At 42.1% G+C, this 21,012-nt stretch overlaps 1 protein-coding gene across 1 annotated transcript in view; it reads left to right on the forward strand.

Moving 5' to 3' along the window:
• WDR64 (WD repeat domain 64) overlaps window positions 1-21,012 on the forward strand; it is a 115,825-nt gene that overhangs the window by 54,210 nt on the left and 40,603 nt on the right. The window contains exons 11-14 of the mRNA XM_014858920.3: window positions 7,151-7,277; window positions 10,481-10,629; window positions 13,020-13,143; window positions 15,563-15,738. Coding sequence (XP_014714406.1) covers window positions 7,151-7,277; window positions 10,481-10,629; window positions 13,020-13,143; window positions 15,563-15,738 — 576 coding nt within the window. The remainder of the gene's footprint in view (window positions 1-7,150; window positions 7,278-10,480; window positions 10,630-13,019; window positions 13,144-15,562; window positions 15,739-21,012) is intronic.

Below are 21,012 nucleotides of genomic sequence, written 5' to 3' on the forward strand. Positions count from 1 at the left end.
CTGCTTGGGACATTCCTTTTTGGGTGAACTGTGATTTGCATCATTTTCGGGAGTCAATGTTATTTGTCTCAAAACTTTCCTCGGAGTGGCTGGAGGAAAATTTTCTGGGGAGGACACACACATGTATACGTTAGGAAGCTTTCGCCAATAAAATCTCAGTGGCCATTTGGTAAGAAAAAGTACAAAGTAAGGAAAGGGAGTGAAGGCACATGCTTTGGGCTTCTATACTCAACTTGCATTGCTCTTTGCTTATGAACAGGCTTTGCTGTTTTCCCTGAGTCTGTCACCCCAGGGCAGCTCACTGACAGTCTTCAAAAGAAGACCCTGTTGATGGTTCTCAGCCATGGGAGCTATGTGCCTGCACAGACGAGGGGGATCCCGTCCTACCTGAAGCTTCCTTTTGTCTGTGCCTCTCGCTGTCTCTTCACGTAGCCGGGGCCACTGTGCTGTTACTGCGCATCTGATAAGCTTGCTGGGTTTGGTTTTTGCCCTTTAGACAATTTCCTTCGTGGTCCATATTGTGTTTCAGAGGGTCTTTATGAGACTACTGTATCCTCTAGACTTACTCTCACCCTCCCACTCCTATAAGCTTTCAGAGCCCTCAGACCCCTTGCACACACACACACATTCACTATGGCCCACCTAAAGTAACCATCTGGGTATTCTGTTCACGTTAACCTTCATCTCTTAGTAGATGTGGTTCCCAGAAAAGCCTGACGTTGTTCCTTGGCTGGTAAACGGGTTGTGGCTGAGGGCTACCCAGGGAATCCTGACTTCGTACTGCGTGACTGGCTCCACATTTGAGCCTGAAGGCCTCACATTGTATCAGGGCTGTGCCTGCACACCTTTTGATGTAATCTCTGCCCAAAGGAGCTGAAAATCTAGTTGAGTAAGTAAAGCAAAACTGCCAAAAATCATTGATGACAAAAGCTGGTGGTTATAAAAACATCCAGTTCAATTCTCCTAGGTAACTGGACCTAATCATGAAAGCTGTTGTTACAACTTAAAATGTTAACACCCTTTGACACAAATGTTCTATTCCTAGGAATTTAGAAAACAGTTAAGTTTACACTACTCTACAAACTTACCAGTACACAGAGGCTCACTATTGCCTCACTAGGAGAAAATAAAGGAAATAGCCTAACGTGCAACAATAAGCAGCTAATTAAAATAAAATATGAGGCACTCATCCAATGGAATACTATTCAGCTATTGAAAGAATGAGGTAAATCTAAGTAGTCAAATATGCCTTAGTATAGATGTAAGCCCTTTTTTTTTTAAATATGGGACCTCATTTAACGTCCACGATAACTCTGTGAGATAGGTACTGGTATGATCTCCTTTACAAATGTGAAAACTAAGACTCAGAGAAGTTAAGTGATTTGCCCAGGGTCACACAGCTAGTAAGTGGTGAAGCAGGATTCAGCTGAGTAGTCTGCCTCCAGAGGCAGTGTCTTCCGACAATGATCAACCTAAGGAGTGGGCCGGGGAGCCCAGAAGGAATGGGGGGGTGGGAAGGGGGACTTTGGTTTTTGTACTGTTTGAAATTGTCTACTAGGCACATATAATAATTGGGTAATTAAAAAGCTAATTTTTAAAAGACACACTGGATGTCTTCATTTCATTTTCTATTTGCCAGTTATCACACAGGAAAAATGTGAGAACAAGATAACAAAATTAACAGTTCTAGTTCCACACAACTAAAAACAAACTTTTCTTCTTGTTCAGTTACTTGCAAGAACTTAACAAATACATTTCTGCATTGAGTTCCCTACATAAATAATGTTGGATGCTTCCAACATAAATTTGTACCGCACTGTTGTCCGTACCCTGGCTTTTCAATACTCCATTCATCTGTAGTAATTATGTTTCCTTCAAAAGAGTTTCACAACCTCAGCTATTTTTAGGCTCTTCCAATGTAAAATCATGGAACGCCGATTTCATTCATCTGGGGACTAGAATCTTATTAACCTCTTGTGCCCTTTGGGTAAAATTAGGAAGAGAGGCAAAATTCCCAGCTTCCCTTGATAAATCAGAAAATAGTGAATTCCTCATGTCCTTCCCTCTACCTAAATGATATTACAATTCTAAAGATTTCTGCCAGTGCAATTTTTATCATGGCACGATGCTAAACGTCCGTTGGCGCATTTCTTACAATGCCTCGTAATGGTTTGTCTTCTGTCTAGTCTTCGGCTCAGACTGAGACCTGTCCAAGGACAGTAATCGTGTCTCTGTTGGTCTTTTGCTTCTGTAGCACCTAGCCCAGAGCTCCATAACGATCTGATACATAACGAATTGTGTATGTCACGTTAGTTTTGCATCTTTTTATAACTCCTTTTTTGTGTATCTACGAACAACTCCCAGACATCAGATATTCTGCTATAGTCACTCTATAATAAACACACATCAAGAAAAAAAAGGGCACTTTATTGATACCTTTGGCTAGTAGTGACTGGCATCCGGTTTCCAAGAAGAAAAGCCAGGAAACACAGTTGAATGAAAACAATCCTCACGCCTGGCATGTACACATGCAGATTTTTTCAAATGTTTCTACTTCATCGTTATTTATTAATTATTCCTCACAAAAGGCTTCAGGAGACGCCTTTCTATGGTCCTTTTCTTGGATATTTTGGGATTAGTAACTTCAGTTTCCATTTTATACTCAAAGCTTAATCGGCCTGTAGTTGAATTTTTCCCAGTGTAAAAAAAAAACATGTCCTTCTACATAACTCCATTCCCAATTTTTTTGGAAATCATTATTATTCATACTGCTACTAGAAGGTGAGTATTTCTTGTAATTTCAGCTCTCTATACACGTATGCGACATTTAATTCATAATTTATAAGCACTCCATTCCGCCACCCGGGGGCTTCTTTAGTGGAAGGCCCCTGTCCTCTCAGATTTTCTCTCTACATCAACTCAGTCTCTGTCTGAAGTCTTCTGCCCTCCCGGAACCCCTCAGGGCTGACCTGGCGCCACTTCTCTTCTCTCAAGCTTGGAAGCACTAATACTGACCCCAGGCACACTGTCAACTCCTGGGAGCAGAGAGTGAGAGAGGAGCACTGGACTCGGGAGAGCCTAATTAATATCGCTGCTCTCTTTTCCTCCAAAGTAACGAATACATTATGAGCACCTAAGGATAAAGTAGCCAGCCATAGTGGTCTAGTGGGTAAGATCCAGTGCTCTCACCACGTGGCCTGGACTCATTTCCCAGTCAGGGAACCACACCATCCGTCTGTTGGTCATACTGTGGCAGCTGCTTGTTGTTGTGATGCCGAAAGTTATGCCACTGGGATTTCAAATCCAGCAGGGTCACCATGGTGGACAGGTTTCAGAGGAGCTTCCAGACTAAGACAGACTAGGAAGAGGGACCTGGGCGCCCACTTCCACAAAAGTTGGCCATGCAAATCCTGTGAATAGCAGCGAACATTGTCTGACACAGTGCTGGAAGGGGAGAGGATGGTGCAAAAAGACCAGACAGGGTTCCACTCTGCTGTACACAGGGGCGCTAGGAGTTAGAATCAATCCAACAGCACCAAGAAGAAGATATAAAGTAAATGAATTATGTTTTCTGAAGCCATCCCATTTATTAATTGATCTATTCAATTAAAAAAAGTATTGGGGCCAGCCCCAGTGGCCTAGTGGTTAAGTTTGGCATACTCCACTTCAGTGGCCTGGGTTCAGTTCCTGGGCACAGACCTACAGCACTTGTCTGTCAGTAGCCATGCTGTGGCAGCAGCTCACATACAAAAAGACAAAGAGTGGCAACAGATGTTAGCTCAGGGCGAATCTTCCTCAGCAAAAAAGCAAAAGTGTTGAATGTCCATGCAGTGCTGCACCATGGTAAATTCCTACTGGACCAAGGGGGGGAATAAGGAAGCAAATAGACCAAAACCAACTAACCAAGCAAACCAAGAAGAATACAGAAGACAGGGAAATGGAACCAAATCAGACATGGTTCCTCCCTCAAGGAAGCTACAGAGCAGTAGGGAAGGCCACTGAGTACGCCACCATGTTACAATTGCTAATTGCTACTAATGCAGACAGGTATCGTGGGCATCTAGAGGAAGAGCATCAAAGTTGAAGGGGTGACCGGTGGAAGCAGTCCAAAGGAGATACATTTTTGCTGAGTTTTTGTTAACTTTGAACAAGTACCATGTTTTTATACCATTAGTACATATCTAAGTGTCCCTAAACAATATATGCATGTTTCAATGTTCTCTATGAATATAGTGAATGAATCCTACAGAAATTCCCTTTTTTCCCTTTAACACTGTATTTTGAGATCTATCTGTGTTATTACATATAGCTCAAGTTCCTTTATTTTAACTGCTGCGTGCTATTCTGTTGTATATGCTCCACATATGAGCCATCCAACTTGGCCAGTGAACATTTGAGTTTTTTCTATCTTTTGTGGCTTTGTGATTGTTGCTTTGGTTGAACAGAGGTTTTTAATTTTAATTTAGTTAAATGTATCAGTCTTTTATGGCTCATGCTTTTTGTGCTTAAGAAATCCTTTTCAACTTGTTTATAGAGATATCATTCTCTACATTTTTGTAAAAATTATAGTTTCCTTTTAATATTTATATCTCTCTCTCTCTCACTTTCTTTGTGTGTGTGAGGAAGATTGGCCCTGAGCTAACATCTATGCCAATCTTCTTCTATTTTATGTGGGATGCCACCACAGCATGGCTTGACGAGCAGGGCTACGTCCATGCCCAGGATCCTAACCTGCAAACCCCAGGCCGCCAAAGTGGAGCGCACAAACTTAACCACTACGCCACCCAGCAGGCCCCTCTCTCTCTCACTTTGTGTGTATATGTGTGTGTGTGTGTGTGTGTCCATATGCTCACTCCTCCACATCGATGACTTTCCTCCACCTGGCCCCTTTGCCCCAGGCTACTGACAGGTCTAGCCCCTGGGCTAGAGGTTGCCTTGGTTTAGCTCCTGGTCGGAAGGCAGTGTCCTCCCCTCTCACTAGTCCCATACAAGAAAAAAAGCTAGACCTCCAGATGAAAACAGAAAAGGAGAAAAGTCTCCTTTTTCTGACCTGGGAGAGCTGCTCTGGGCTCTGCCCTGGAGCTGTGAGTGAGCTTTTGGTCCTGCCTCCCCCGCAGGAGCTGTTCTGCTGCCAGTGCCCGCTGCAGACCCAGTGCCCAGGCCTCTGCTGCAGCCCAGACATTGCTTTGTTTCTCTCTCTTATTTAGATCTACAGAGAGATATATATCTTATTGTGAAGACTTCCTGTTTCCTTTTGCTTTCTTTTTTTCGTATTTTCTTTACTATTTCTCTGTGTTTGGAGAAGAAATGCACATCAAGGCATAAACTTATTGTGCTATTCTGACCTGAAGTCTAGCTTTTTAATTCTCTTCATGACAGATTTAAAGACAGAGGACGAGTTAGCTGTAGATGATAGGAAGAGTAGGTGTGACTGCAGTGAGACCAGAAAGATAAAGGGGCTTTTGGAAATAGGAAGCAGATGCTATGACAGTAACAAAGAGGGCACATGGGGAGAAGGCAGCAGGAAAGCCTAGAGGAGAGAGGTGGCACCATGAGGAAGATCTTTGTGCCTTCTGCCAGCCCAGCCATCATCACTTCCTTAAAAACATACAAAAGACCCAAAGAACTGAACACTGAAAAGAGAAATAAAAAAGAAACAGAGTTACTCTATAGAGAACATCACAGATTTCAAAACACACTCACATCGATTCTACAAAGTGAAGGGTGCTGGTGTGCGTTCTAGAAACGACAAAACTGAGCTCAAGGAATTTAAACGCTGGACTAGAACTGAAACCCAAATCTTCTTTCGCCTCGTCCCTTGTTCTTTCCACCAACCACAACTCAGGGTGCGTACACATGCGTAGACTGCCAACCGTGAACGCGTCCCAGCCAAAGCAATAAAATTGAACCAACTCGAGCGGAGTTTATGATACAAAAGACTGATTAGGCTCAGTGTTCTAGCTACTCCCTCCAAATCTGCATTTTTACTAGAACAAAGGAAGTGACTTCCAACTGTACAAGTTCTGAGGAACACTGGCTACAGAGGGTGCACGTTTGCGCAAAGCCTCCTTAGCAGTTCCCCAAATCACGTGACTCAGACCCCTGCATCTCCTACACAGAAGGACCCACCTGCCTTGGCGGTAGTGAAGCGTTCAACTCTGTTAACTCCATATAAGCGTCTCAAGTTAGAAGTCAGTTTCTCTGTTAACAAAACTCCTTATTAGAGTTTTATATGTAGTTCCATAAAATGATCACTCATTTATTCAACAAACACTCCAATTTAATAGGTTAACAATAACTACTATAATATGAAAATGTTAATTAAGGCTGACGCACGCTAGGAAATGTAATCCTTGATCAAATCACACTTATTTCTGAAATTCAATCACACTGCAACTTGCTAAAAAAAGAGAATAATGAAGAAGACTAAGACCAGTTATTTCAAGTGACAAAGGGTAAACTTGACCTAGTTTTGCTGAATTTGAACTTCATTGTTCTTTCTATTCTCGTCTATCAACCTAAGTTCTATTTGAGTAATTACATAGTTCTCTTTTTTCCCTCAAAGCAGAGCTCTCGTACCCTATTTCCCTATACTCTTTATATATCTACATCATCTGCATATCTACACACTTGCCATATCTACACCATAAAAACTGCTTTCCATAATTCTTCCCTGGGCAGGAAGAGGGGAAGTTCTTAGAAATCTCATTTAGAAAGGTGTTCCCACCTTCATAAGTCATGAAAGCAATTTGAAACTCTCCCCCTAAAATATAGTCTTCTGTTTTCTAAACCATCGTGTAAAGAGAAATGTGGCTTCAATTGCACTGTAAGTCATGAGCAGTCTTTATTATTCCTCCAAATTCTTCAAGAATAATAAATACTGTCTTTCCCCTCCCTTCTGTAATGATAGAAAAATCCAGTTCCTTTAAGCAACTTTTTAATCACTGCTGCTATTTTCCTCTGATATTAATGAACAATCATTGAACCAAGAACCAAACTGGAGTTTAGCAAAGGTGTGCTCATCATATAAATCATACTTTGCAGTGAGTATCTGGGAGCATATTCCAGACTCTGAAAATGCCTCCCATAAATAGCTTTGAGCAGGGAAGGTACAGTGTAAATGTGGTGAACTATGTTCCTTATTCCCCAGGTTTTCAGGGTGTGGGACATACAGACTCTGTCACTATTACAAGTCTTCCACGACAGCCAGGGAGGACCAGGAGACATGCAGATTTATTCCATGATATTTGATTCCAATCACGGCATGCTTGTTACAGGTAAGTGTACCCAATTAATGGCAACCAAAACTCATATCTTGATTTTTAACCTTTTTTTTTTTTTTTTTTTGAGGAAGATTAGCCCTGAGCTAACATCCACTGCCAATCCTCCTCTTTTTGCTGAGGAAGATTGAGATTTGCTGAGCTAACATCCATGCCCATCTCCCTCCACTTTATATGTGGGACGCCTGCCACAGCATGGCTTGCTAAGCAGTGTGTAGGTCCGCACCCAGGATCCAAACTGTCAAACCCTGGGCTGCCGAAGTGGAATGCGTGAACTTAACCACTGAGCCACCAGGCAAGCCCCAATTTTTAACCTTTTTTAAACTAGCATTTGACACAAACTAGAAGGGGAATTTATAAACTGTAATTCATCACAGTATATATTTAATTCAATTCCCCTCCTTCCTATCGTTCCATGGCTGGGTGGATGAAATGTGTCGCTGTACTGCTCTGAAAAGACCAGGTCAGTGCTCTCAGTTCTTGGATCTAGGAAGATGTGGCATGGCTTAAGCAGAGAAGTGGGATGTAACCTGTTGCTACATAGGCGGCCAATCCAGCTGTGTTTTGACTCCTGGGAGCAGGAATATGCTCCATCTTAGAGTGGCTGCATCAGCATGCTGAGTCAAGGTTCCTTCTATTCATCAAGGCAATTTGGCCCCATGCACTCTGGTAGTGAGATAGTTACTCAGGAAGAAGGGTGCTGGGACTGGCCTGGTGGCATAGTGGTTAAGTTTGCACACTCCACTTTGGCCACCCAGGGTTCACGAGTTCGGATCTCCAGGGTGCATCCACACACCATTCATCAAGCCATGCTGTGGTGGCATCCCACATACAAAATAGAGAAAGATTGGCATGATGTTAGCTCAGTGACAATCTTCCTCACCAAAAGAAAAAAAAAAGAAAGAAGGACGGTGCTGACCCTCCCACCTGCCTTTGCTTCTAGACGAAGAACAGTAAAGAGAGAGGATAGAGTCTCAGATGACAGACAGATCCCCAGTGCTGATGCCAAAGGATTTGGTGCCTCCTTTTCTCATTGCCTCTTGGAAACACAAGCTTACTAAAGAGACAAAAGACTCTCCTAGGCATTTAGGTTTAACATTGTCCATATGCATAGCCTCAGGCTTGGGAAGAAAATGAACCATATTAACAGTACTTCCTTCTGGAACACCAACCCAAAATGCATTCCCTAAGCATTTTCCCTCTGACGACCTGCTCTGTGCTCCTGTGGGATTCATTAGGCCAGGGAGGAGGTTGGTGCTGTCTCTGCTGGTGGAGAATATAATTATCTGTAAGTTTGGGGTGTTTTTCTGGATTAGGGAGTGAACCAGTACATCATGCGTGATAGGTAATCTTCCACCTTGTCAAACAGAACTTAATTCTAGTTGTAGGCATGCTCCTCTGTATTACCTCCTCTAAAAATAACATGCCGGTGGCTGCAAGCAAATTTTCTCCCTTAGTGCCCCAATTTGCATGCTTGATTACTGGGCTCAGCATTTCCATCCTATTTATCATCAGAATAACTAAGGACTCAAGTAAGAAGACAAAAAAAAAAAAAAGAAAATCAAAGTTTCTTCCCAATTTTTATGTAATTCTGATAGTACTTTGCTTACAAAAATATAGAGCTCTGCATATTGCTTAATCACTAAAAGCTAAAATTGAATGCGTTGACTGCGACTGTCATCCTGACATTAGAATTCCATGAAGCTTCTCTCTCAGATTGTACATCATGCTTGGATTCAAACGAAGCAGTCACACATAGCAATCCAGACTGCAGTGACAGCAGCACCATGTTCTGGAAGGGCTGTGTCGCATATGCTGTTGTTACTGTCACTGTTGTAGTTATTATCACTCAATTAAGACAACTACCATTTGTATAGTTCTTTTACAAAATGCTTCCATGTACTTAATTTCATTTGATCTGCACAACCACCGTGTGAGGTAGGAATTATTGTTTATCCTATTTTAGAAATGACAAAACTGAGTATCAAACAGTTCAACTGACTAGTAGAAGGACACAAGGTTGAAACATAGAGCTGGGATTCAGTCCCGAAGCTTCTGACTCCTGAATCCATATTCATTCTCTGTACTACATGCTTTCCGTGGTAGTGGTATAACTAGCCAAAAATGTAGAGGATGGCCATTTGTCCATAAGTGTGTCTCGCTTTGTTGATGTCAGTCCTGGATGAAGTCAGTTACCGTCAGTACAGTGCTCAAGAGTCGCCCAAGAAGCTCCAAGAGTTGTCTGATTATCTGGCGACCACACTGCTCTGATATTTCCATATTGAGGTGCTTGAATTGGGAAATATCACCAGAATAGCCCTTCAGTCCCGCTTTACACGAGAGGACGTTATTTTAAATGCACACACCTTAGGAAAGTGGTTAGTAACTCCTGCTGAAACTTTTCCTAAAGCTGAGATTTCTTTGGAGAGACTTGAGAAACTCAATGCAAAGGGTCAGCCTTGGGTAACTTAATTTCCACGTCAATATAATAAGAAAGAAGTTTCTTTTTGTTTGAGGCATGAAATGCTTTGAGATTCTTATTTATGTTTCTAGACATTACACTAAAACAGAATACATAGTTAGTTGATTTTGAGAGTTCAATCATACTTGGAGTATATAATATTATTGTAAAACCAAACACCTTTAGAAAAATACAAGTAAGGAGTACCAGCTCTCCGTCTACTTCACTATGGTGATTGGGAAATTAATCTTATTTACTATCGATGCTGCAAGCACTGGCTTCCAGTCATTCTCATTCTTTACATTTAATAAGACCGTGTTTACAGAGTGCTTCATCATCCGTTGGTTGAAAAGGGTTCTCTAACAATACATTCCAATCACTTAAGGAAGCTTTCCTTCAGCAGAAGGCTGACCGTCACCGTCATTACTGTGCACCAGATGGAGAGGCGTGCAGCAGGCAGGAAGGAAAAAAGTAGACCATAAAAAACAGGGAAATAGGGGTTACTGAAAGAGGATATCAATGAAATCCAAATCGTCTGCACTTGAAAATTAATGAAGCCCAATATGAAGGCATTTTTCTGGCTGAATCACATTTGCTTTATTTATGAAAAATGTTCTAGAGTAAATGAGTGTGTTTTCACCTCCTTAGATTGCTAGGCCTTGATATTACTAATCCCACTGATTGGCTGTTTCCAAACTTCTGATATTGTTTAGCTATGAGATTCTTATTTCTGTTCCAGGATCTAGTGTAGTGGACATGTATCCTTTGACTAGGATGATACAAGACACAAAACAGATTCCTCACACTCACGAACGAGAAATCAATGTCATGCTTTACAACAAATATTTTCACCAAGTGCTAACTATCTGCTCTGAATCCATAATTAAGGTGAGTATATATCGGCTCTTCAGAAAGAAAAAGGCAAAGCAGATAGAATTTTCTCTTCTTACAGGTAAGTCTTTGAGTGATTAAGTAAATGTAGTGGCACATATGATGAGACCCTACATTAGAGCCATTTTTAAGCTTTCATGAACACATGAAAACAAATAATTTAAGCCATCTCAGACTGCTTGCTCTTAAGCCGCATGCTCAATTAAATAAATAAAGCAAGTTTTTACTATCAAAATAGGAATTTTAAAGCAAATATATCAAGGAGAGAGAACTAGTATATATATAAAAATCACTGGTATATATATAAAATATATATAATATATATCTCGTCACGTGTGACTTTCAGAGAACTGCATCATTAGGCGATTTCGTCATTGTGTGAACGTCACAGGGTGCACTTATACAAACCTGGATGGTACAGCATACTACACACCTAGGCTATATGATACTAATCTTATGGGACCACCACTGTTTATGCGGTCCAGCATTGACCAAAACCAGCACTGACCAAATTGCGTTGTTATGCAGCTTATTACTGTATATATGTATATTTAACTGAGTTATGTGAGGAAGGTATGTTAAAAAGGAAGGGAAAAAAATTGGTAGCTGTTTACTGTAACCCCTGTAGGTGTGGGATATGTACCAAGTGCCCTAAATCAATCATCTTATTTAATCCTCACAATAGTTCTCTGTGGATGTATAGAGCTCCATTTTAAAGATGAGGAAACTAGGACTCAGGGAGGTCAAGCAGCTCACGCCAGGTCGTATGATGGTTAAACATGAGGGCTGCGATATGAAGGCAGGTTTGTCTGATCTGAACATCCAGGTCCTTTCCTCTGCCTTCCTCTGGCCCTATCAACACTGTGTTGCCTAGAGGCCAGGGTGCCTGGCCATCCCAACTGCATCTGTAATTACGACCACAGAAATCATCTAGCAGGGATGGCTCGAGGTGTTTGCTTCAAGTGTTCCCTTTAATTTCACGCATGCTCTCCCATAGGAGACGTGGAGCACGAGAGAGCATTCCTCTGGAGACCCTTCAAATCCCCTCTCAATCTTTGACCTTCTGTGCTCATCTGCTGGAGATTTTCTCAGACCCAAATCTCCTGAGCTCACTGAGTTATCACTTATTTCTGACAATGCCTCCAGAATAAGTAAGGGAAACTAAAATTAAAACCTGTCCTGCTTTCACACAATACTGACATCTTAAGGGGAAAATGTCCCCCCCTGTTGGGGGGAAGAGGTGAGTTTCCATACTTGATTGGTTGGAGAGGCTTCTTACTTCAGGTCTGGAAACGGGAGACCTCTGAGACCCATTCATGTAGTGACATCCATTCTTCTTCTCCCTTAAGGACCTGTCTATACCCAGGGGGACACAGAGGTGAAAAGCACAGGCTCTAGGCCAGACTGGCTTCATTCAGGTCTAGGCTCTCTCCCCTCCCCATGGGTAGCCCTTTGTTATGGCCTCCCACTGTTTCAGCAGCTCCATCTCTTCCCTCTCCCTCTTTCACTTTAGCTACAATCACTTTTTTCAGCTCCCTGGAGGAACAAGGCACCTTCTCATCTCTGGCCCTTTGCTTACGCGGCCGCCATCCCCACATGCCTTGAATGCAACCATTCGGTGTTGCCAGCTCAGTGTTACTACTCACTGGCAATCTAATTGACATGTGAACATAGCAGAGCCACGAAGCGGGAGAGATTCAGACCCAAGGACTCCAGGTCTAAAGCCTCTCCTGTGTTTCCAAAGAGAGACACTGAGGAGTCTGGACAAGTTTCTGGATTTTCTGACTACACCCAGCCTGACTACACGGACAGCCTTCTCTGAAATCTCAGCCCCTCTTTCTTTCTCTCTCTCTCCCTAATCAGAACATTCCTTGGAAAGGTCAGGGAGCTCCTTCCTCAGGGTTCTCTCAGATTCCATGCTTTTAACCAGAGATTCTGGCCCATGACTCCTGGCTAATTTGGATGAGTGTCCAGAGGAAATAAATCCAGTTTGATTTTTTGACTACTGGACTTAGAATTGCTACATTTCTGTCTTGCTGCCAATCTTGCTTCATGCTTGCAGCAGCCATTGACTACTTCCTCCATAGCCAGGGGCTGCCTGGAATAGAGTCACTGCTTGTCTCAGCCACCCACATATGCAACTGACACACTCCAGGACAGTGCAGGAACTATGAGATTCACAGACTCTCAGAATCTTAGAATCTCAGAATCTAAAAGAACCACTTCTTTTAGAACTTTCTTTGCTCAAATCAAAATTCACAGCAGATTGTTGCGAGAAGTGTTAGATGTGCATTGTACCAGTTTTGAGGCTGTTTTGAATATGGTAAAACTTTTATAAAAACTGAAGGGCATATGGGTTATTTGATTTTTTTTGTCCTTTCCTACAGGTATGGGAACTTGAGACTGGCCTCCAAATATACCAGATTTTAGACCCTCATGGATTCAACGTTGAACTGACTTCTGCAGCTATTGATGAGACTGGATTTCTTTTTGCCACAGGAGCATATAATGGTCAGATTAACATCCCGAATATGGCCTCCCAGCTTTAGTGTCCTGAGAAGTCATGCTAGGAACTCATTAGTTGTTTGGGTTAGTGGGAGAGCGCGGATCAGGCTGGAATATGTGAGCATGCATGAGACTGCAGTGCCTGACTGAATGGTGAGGGACTCTGCTCTGAGGGGCGTTAGTGTCCTGATGTTGATGTTCAAAATAATCAATACCTGACATTACACTTACATAGTTGTTCTACAGGTTGCAAAAGTCTTCCACACAAACCATCTCATTCCATCTTTGGTGGAACTCATCTATGTTGCACTGACTCGTTCTGTCCTTCTACTTTTGGGTACCATCAGCTAAGGGATAGACATTAGATACAGTGCTTGCTCATAATATTTTTACTGACAGTAGATTTGGGGACCAGACAAACATCCAGCCAACTTTGTTATGTAACACCTAGAATTCCATGGTGGATTTGCCTAAGGTCCTTGAGGGCATGTGCCATGTCACACTTGAGAGGCCTGTCAGGCTCAGGCTATGCTGTGTCATTTGATGCTCCTCGAGCTGTGGATGCTGCATAGAACTTCCTGGAACTAGAGAGCTGTGGCCTGCCTCACCTTTCACCTCACTTTGAACTGCCATGAAAGAATTGCTTTATCTAGACACTATGACCAACTACATGCACTACTCAGAATATATTTAATCTAGGGATGTATTGACCAAATAAATTCTGGCTTGGGAGCCAATTAATGGATTAAGTGAACATCCTGATGTGGAAGTCTGATTTTCAAAGTGTGAGCAGATAATAATACACGTGAAGTAAACTCATGAATACTGAGTTGACGGGGTGTGAATACTGCAACAACTCTTCACGTGGGACAGCTCCTGAGAAGCAGTCCTCCTGCTCTGTAAGCACACGCTGCAAACATGAGACGCTTAGTTATAACAGAAAGTCTGAGCAATGTGCACAACCATGATCAGGCATAAGTATTAAGCAATTCTTATACATCACTGAGATAGTATTATTTTCATGCAAGCAAGTCATATTTCATTTTGTTAGTGCTAAAGTCTAGAATTCTTTTAAATATTGACAGTTTGTCCTCTCCAGAGACACGTATGTTAATTGACAAAGATCCTGGGTCTAGTACACCTCAGAAAGTAAGAGTCTGTTACTCCCAGAGCAGCTCTGCCCACAAGCCAGCAGTCCCTCTCACTCCCAACCACCCACCACCTAGAAAGAGCTAAGCAGTACCTTTCCCTGCCCTCTGCCCCACTAAATCTGACCGCCAACGTCCCGAGGGAGCAGGAAATCTGGGCCATGAGACTGTGGTCCCCATACCCAGGAATGAATGGGAGCATGATCGTTTCTTTTAATTGTTTGTGTGACTATTTTCCTACAAGATGATAACGTCCTTGAGGGCAGGAACTACGCCTGTTCACCTTCCATCCCCGGCTCCTACCACAGTGCTGGGTAAATAGGAAGGGTTTAAGCGATGTTAAATGATGTTCTTAGTGAACAAACAAACAAATGATGGGGGTCATGAGTATTGCTGATGAAGAGAACCTGGCATGAGGGAGGAAAACAGCGCAGTGAATACATTCTGAATGTCCAGCAGCATTAGAGCTGGGGTAGAAGCAGGAGGGCGGAGCTGAGTTTAGGGAGAGGATGAAAGTGCAGAGAGGGGCGGTCCATTGGATCCTAAACCTGAGATGACTGTGGAAAAAACCCATGTTTGAAGATAATTCTCTACACCGAGTAAGGACGTAGAAAGAGGCATTCAGCGTCTACCTAGATTAGCACCCCTTCTGGCCCTTTCATCAAGATCCCCTAAATCAAACAAAGTTAACCATAAAGAAAGTATGATGTCAAACATAGGGAGAAACTCGATACTCCTTTTGCATTTCCTTCCCATGTAACCAACAAAACAACTCAAAGCTTGATGGTTTCCACCTGCCAGGATTCCCTTACACCTTTCATGACCCAGTGAGAGCTAACGGCCTAAAACATGCAGCACCTTAGGAAATGTGACATTATTGGAATGATCTTTTACTATTAATAATAATTGTGGCACAATATTCAATAGACAGAAATCGAGGGGTATTTAGCAAACTAAAGCATTGGGAGACTAAAGGCAGAAAAGATTCACTTAAGACAGAAAGCTCAGACAGGAGTCTGAGAGTTTCAAAGAAAACTGTCACAAGAGTCCAGTCATTGCCTGGTCCTGTGCTTTTGTATCAGCCTGTGACAAATCAAGGCACACAGAAATACACGTGCACAGCAAGGCCAGCGAGACTCACACGTCAGTCTTAGGAGGAAATAAATAGAAGATAATTTGTTGGCAGCAAGCTTTCAATTAGATCCATTTTCTCTGAGATAAAAGCCAAGCCTTCCACACGTTATTTTTACCACACAGTCTTTTCTCTGTGTGCTCAGGAACAGTTAAAATCTGGGACTTCGGCAGCGGGCAAGAGATGAAAGTGTTGCCAGAAGGAAAGGACTGGAAGGAGGAGGAGCACTGGCTGCATCGCCTGGTTTTCCTGAAAGCTCAGGAGAAGCATCAGTATCTGATCCTCGCCCTGGAGCGCAACGGGAAGATCAAAATGCTCCAGGTTGGCAGTCCCACGTTCATACTTGTACCCTACATGCTCTTCTCGGGAAAGTCAACTGAGTCACTGGATAATCCCCATTTAACGCCCTTCCTGCCAGCCAGCTGAGGATAGCCGTCCTCCGCCACCCTTCCTGGGTGCTCCTAATTCACCTTGCCCAGGTACAAGCAAAGAGCAGGAAACAGTGGCTGCTCAGCCACAGCATCCCACTCATCCAGCGTTGGCTGAGGATTAGTCAGCATCCTCTAAGAAGGTATCAGAAAGGTTAAACGTACACACAGCTGCCACCTCCGACATTGCTTATACCCTCATCTGGGGGTAATTCCCTGGCAGAGCTGCTCCCCAGCAGGCACTGTGAAAGGGAGCCATGACTCCTCTCTGTCCCTTATCACCCATAACGTGTTCAGGGATGCTCAAGTCACTTTCTCAGTTTGTCATCAAAATTGCTTTGTTTACCTAAGGTTAATGATGCAATATGCTCAGAGCTGTTTTGGGAGGATTGAGGTAGGCTAATTTCTTTTTTCTGGAGTCTATTCCCAGCTAAGAATGCTAATACCTTCTTCATATTCAAAATGCAAGCTAGATCATTTATCCTGGCTATTGAGTGGATCTCTCCCTGCCGAGAACTCAAGGACTCATTGCCTTTATTAATTCTCTTCTGAAAGCTAAGATCAGGAAAAAAAAAGTCTCAAATCAGAGTGGTAATCATGAAGTACCAGCATTGATTAAGATGACTGAATGCCCTACTGTTGGAAAAAAGGAGCGAAAAACTTCCCTGATTCAATATGTCCTTCCCTTGTTGTCCGAGGAATCCTAAAGGGCACTGGAGAAAGGAATTTCTTGGTAATGCACTCTAAAACACGGCAGGGTGTTGATTTCACTTCAAGTTACTGCAATTGACCATCTACATGCCCTTCCTAACAGATAAGGTCTGTTGTTACAAACGCTCCTTTTACAAGATTTGCAAAAAGCAGTATGGTGCTGTTCCTACAAGAAAACTGTTTTAGTTCAACTGTGGCGTTTTGATTGATTATTCTGGTTCTCCCTGTCTCCAGAATCCATAGATTAAACTTAATGAGGACTGAAAACCTCGCATGCATATTTGTATTCTTGCTGTGTCCAGAGTAGGTGTTCATTAAGGATTGAGAGAATAAAGAAATACAGGAAAACTCTGGTAAGGTATACAACAGTAAATGTATGGGGTGTTTAGGGAATTTTTATTAATGTCAGAGGGGGGAACTTTACAACAAGGATAATGTTGAAAGCACACTTACTTTATTATTATTAGCATATTATTATTTACTTATTATTATTTGCCTAGTTAAAATAAAATATGGTTTTATTTACATAATTATTCTCTAGAATACTTTCATTCACTCATTTTTTTTCAGTGAGCATTTGCCAAAAGTTTACCATGGACCAGAAAGATATCTTCCTTTTCACCAAGGGACTTACAATTTAATAAGCAGGACTGGTACTGATCCACCGATTCCGGGTGTTAGGAGTGCTGCACAAGGTGCCACAGAAGCTTGTGATGGTGGGTGGTGCCCGGCCTAATCTGGGAGTCAGGGAAGATTTCTCATTCCACTGGTTTCCAGCTAAATTCAGCACAATTCAAGAAACATTTTGTGTGCTCCAAATGTGCTAGATACTTGATATCTAGATATGAAAAATAAGGTGTTTGTGAACTAGACTACTCAGACCAACCCTCCACTGAAAACAACTAAAAGTTCTGGCTGAAATAGTTTCTAAGTCTCCTAATTAGCATTAAAGAGTTGACATCGCAGTTAGTAAATAGCAGACAAAAATTTGAGGGCAAATGGAGAATGAGAGAGGTAAATTAAGAACCAAAACGCCACTGTTGCTTTTGTCCTGAGGGCGTTTTCCTAAGCAAACTGGGTTCAATTTTGGAGACTCATCAGGTCAGAAGGGGCAAAGAAGTCAAGGCCCAGGACCCGTGTAAGGCAAGGAGGTTACTACCATGTCCACGATATGCTGGGACCCAAAAGTTACCACATCAAGTTAAGGGTGAACGAGGAAGAAAGAAGCCAGTCTCCGGGGAGCAATGCGGGAAAGGCCGCCAAGGGAAGCAGGGGCACACTATCCCATGCAGGGAGGAAGCAAGGGGAAGACGAAAGCAAAACAAGACAAGACAAAACCCTGTCCCTGAGAAGCTGTGACTGCAGGGAGGAGCTCACATGCATTTGCAACCTAGATTGACAGTGCTGAGGTGGTCAAGGAAATCTCAACCATGAACTTGGTTTAAGGTGGTCCCAAACTGGAAGTTCCACGAGGCACCTGGCAAAAACACACACAAATCCATCCTGAAGGAAGGTGTCTTCATCTCAACCAGAGTCAGAATAATTAAGCCCACGGGGAAACAAGACAACGAGGTTTGGGCATAGAGAGCCATAGACTAAAAACAGGTCCAAACACAATAGAAGTGGCATAGCAGATTTGTGTGGCAAGAATATTCTTTCTAGCAAATAGATTTGGAGAACTACACAGTCATATGGAGAAAAACTCTAACTTTTGGTCTCCTATTGAAGACTATTCTTTGTGGATTAATGACTTCAACACTTTAATTAAAAGACAAAACAATACAGTTTTTAACAATTAATATAGGAGACGGTTTATGAACTCAGGATAAAGACATATCTTAAGACTCAAAATTCACTAATTATAATGAAAAAGATGGATATATTTGATTACACTAAACTAACAAGACAAGAGTAGAGTTAAAGAAGATGTTTGCAATATATAATAACTAACTGGATTAGTATCCAAAGTTTTTAGATAATAAATAAGGTAAACAGTTCAACAGAAAAATTAAAACAGGCACTTCATAAAACAGAAAACCCAAATGGCCAAAAAACATGTGAAAAGTTGCTAAACTTTATTAGTACGCCAAGAAATTCAAATTAGAATTACAACAGATATAGTACACCCAATAGATTGATTTAAAAAATGTCTGATAATAAAGTTTTAGCAAGGCTGTGGAATAATAGGAGTGTTAATACACTGCTAATGTTGGTGTAAATTGGTACCGACTCTTGGGAAATATTTTGGCATTCTTGAGTTACAGGACTTTTTAATCAGAAGTCTATATGTCACTCAAGTCAGAGATGATGAAGTGATGACGTTGGCAATGAGCAACTGCTGGTCCGGTTCTTTTTCCTTTATAGGTAACCTATTCTTTCTCTCTGCAAACTTACAAGACATTATCTTTGTCCATAAAGTTTAAAGTTTTACATTATGCCTATTTGTATATCTTTTCTCATCAATTCCACAGGAGACTTTGCAATCTGCAGTCCTAGGTATTTCTTCCAGCTCAGGAGTAATTTGTATTATCTTTTGTTTATTAGGTGTTTCTTCTGTATCTGTTTCTCTTTCTAATTCAGGAAGCCATACTATTTGTATATTGAGTCTTCTGAACCTAGCCTCCAAATCTCTTATATTTTTCTTTATGTTTTCTAATTCTTGTTAGTTTTGCCGACTGTTTTGAAATATTTTCTCTTCTTCTAGGCTATTAGTTCAAGTCTCAAACAGGAACTGATTCTCCTTCAGCTCATCAACTAAAATTTGAAGATAATGTGTTGTTTTTGTCTCTGTCTTGAACTTCCCTGAGTATTCTGCAGATTTGCTCAAGTTATCACACTTCCCATCAGTTCTAGTTAGTCTGGGATCTGTTCTGCTGTTCTGTCTGTTCTTCTTTCTGGATGCTAGGCCCCCTGAGCTATATTTCTTTTTCTGCTCACTGGAGCTTGGTTACTAGAAAAACACAAGAGGTAGCAATCCTAAAAGGGTGGGATGCATAGCCATGTTCTTCCTGAGAGCTGGTGGTTTAGCTGTCCCCACAGCAGTTCATGTGGAGCCACCAAGAGTAAATGTCTCTGCTGCCCATTCTCTCCTCACTCTCCCAATTTCAAAAGTACAGAAGGCTTAGTCCACCTGTTCAGTTACTCCTCAACTCCTTGGAGGCAAGGAGCACCAGGCACATGTCAAGCCTCACATTGTCCCCTCCACCATTACCTCTGGGGATTTAAGCGTATTTGCAGATGAACCACCACGTGCAAATCTCAACTTTGGACTCTCTCCCACCCTGGTCCCCAGGCTTTTGCTCAGCCTAGAGGGGAACAAGATCCATAATAACTTTCTTTCCCCAAACTCCAAACCCCATTTCCCTGCTTGCCCCCAGAAACTGCTGGGGGCAGGAAGGTGGTTCCTTCCTAGAGTTGGAGTTGCCAAGGAAAGGAGGAAAGATGTACCAAACCGCTATCTCCCCAGACTCCAGGTGCACCGAAAAACAAACAAACAAAAAGTGCTTCAGTAGTCACACTCAGTTATTCAGGCACCATTGCTAATGCATTACGAGCTAATGCAGAGTCCACATAAGTTTTATGTACTTCTTTTTAATGTCTTCAAACCAGTCCTTAATGGCTTGAAATGTAATGTCTCTCTTGCACTTATATTCTTGGCTTTATTTTCTCAAGTCTCAGAAAAATGCTTGTGCAACTGCCTGGTCTTCTCACAGATCCTCACTGGACGAGCTCTCCTGGGCATGGTCTGCCAGCCATGTAGTGGGAGGGCAGATTATAAACTGACTGGCCTGTGAAGACAACTTCATAGGCCATGAGAGAGGGAAACAATAACCTTTTTCATGACCTCAGATTTAAGGAGGTAGAATTGCATTCTGCCTACATAAAATTTTTGATAAATTTGACCCTCCCCGCCCTCCCCCCACCGCCCAAACCCTTGTTGGTGAAAACCATAGGTTGGTGAGAGATCATTGTGCTAACATTATGAACAAAGCACTGTGGGAGTTCAGAGATTTTGATTAATCAACCGAAAAATAGTTCAAATTCTAATAGGCCCGATTATTTCTCTTTATTTGCCTTCCTTCTATCCACATCACTTCACGGGTCTACAAATATGGCGCTATTCGTGAAAGCACATGATCTGTCTTTATGAAGTCATGAACATGATCCATGCTCTCAGCGTTATGACAACTGCTGTTTTCCTAAGGCACCAATTCTTAAGGGCCTATCTGCCAATTCCACTCTGAGATAAAGGGTTTTACCACTTAGGGATGAAATGAAGAAAAGAAGGGTAATTTTTCATAAAGCTAATTTTACTTTTTAAATTTTAAGATTCTACCTTTCCTCCTCTTTTGTGTTGAAATGCGGCCTTTCTTTTCACAAAGCGATGGGAGAGTTCCCAGTCCCCTTCTCTCCCATGTCCTCTCTTGGTAAAATTAAATGTTAGTAAATCTAAGTC

The sequence above is a fragment of the Equus asinus genome, chromosome 30, assembly GCF_041296235.1.
Source record: "Equus asinus isolate D_3611 breed Donkey chromosome 30, EquAss-T2T_v2, whole genome shotgun sequence".
Classification (NCBI taxonomy): domain Eukaryota; kingdom Metazoa; phylum Chordata; class Mammalia; order Perissodactyla; family Equidae; genus Equus; species Equus asinus.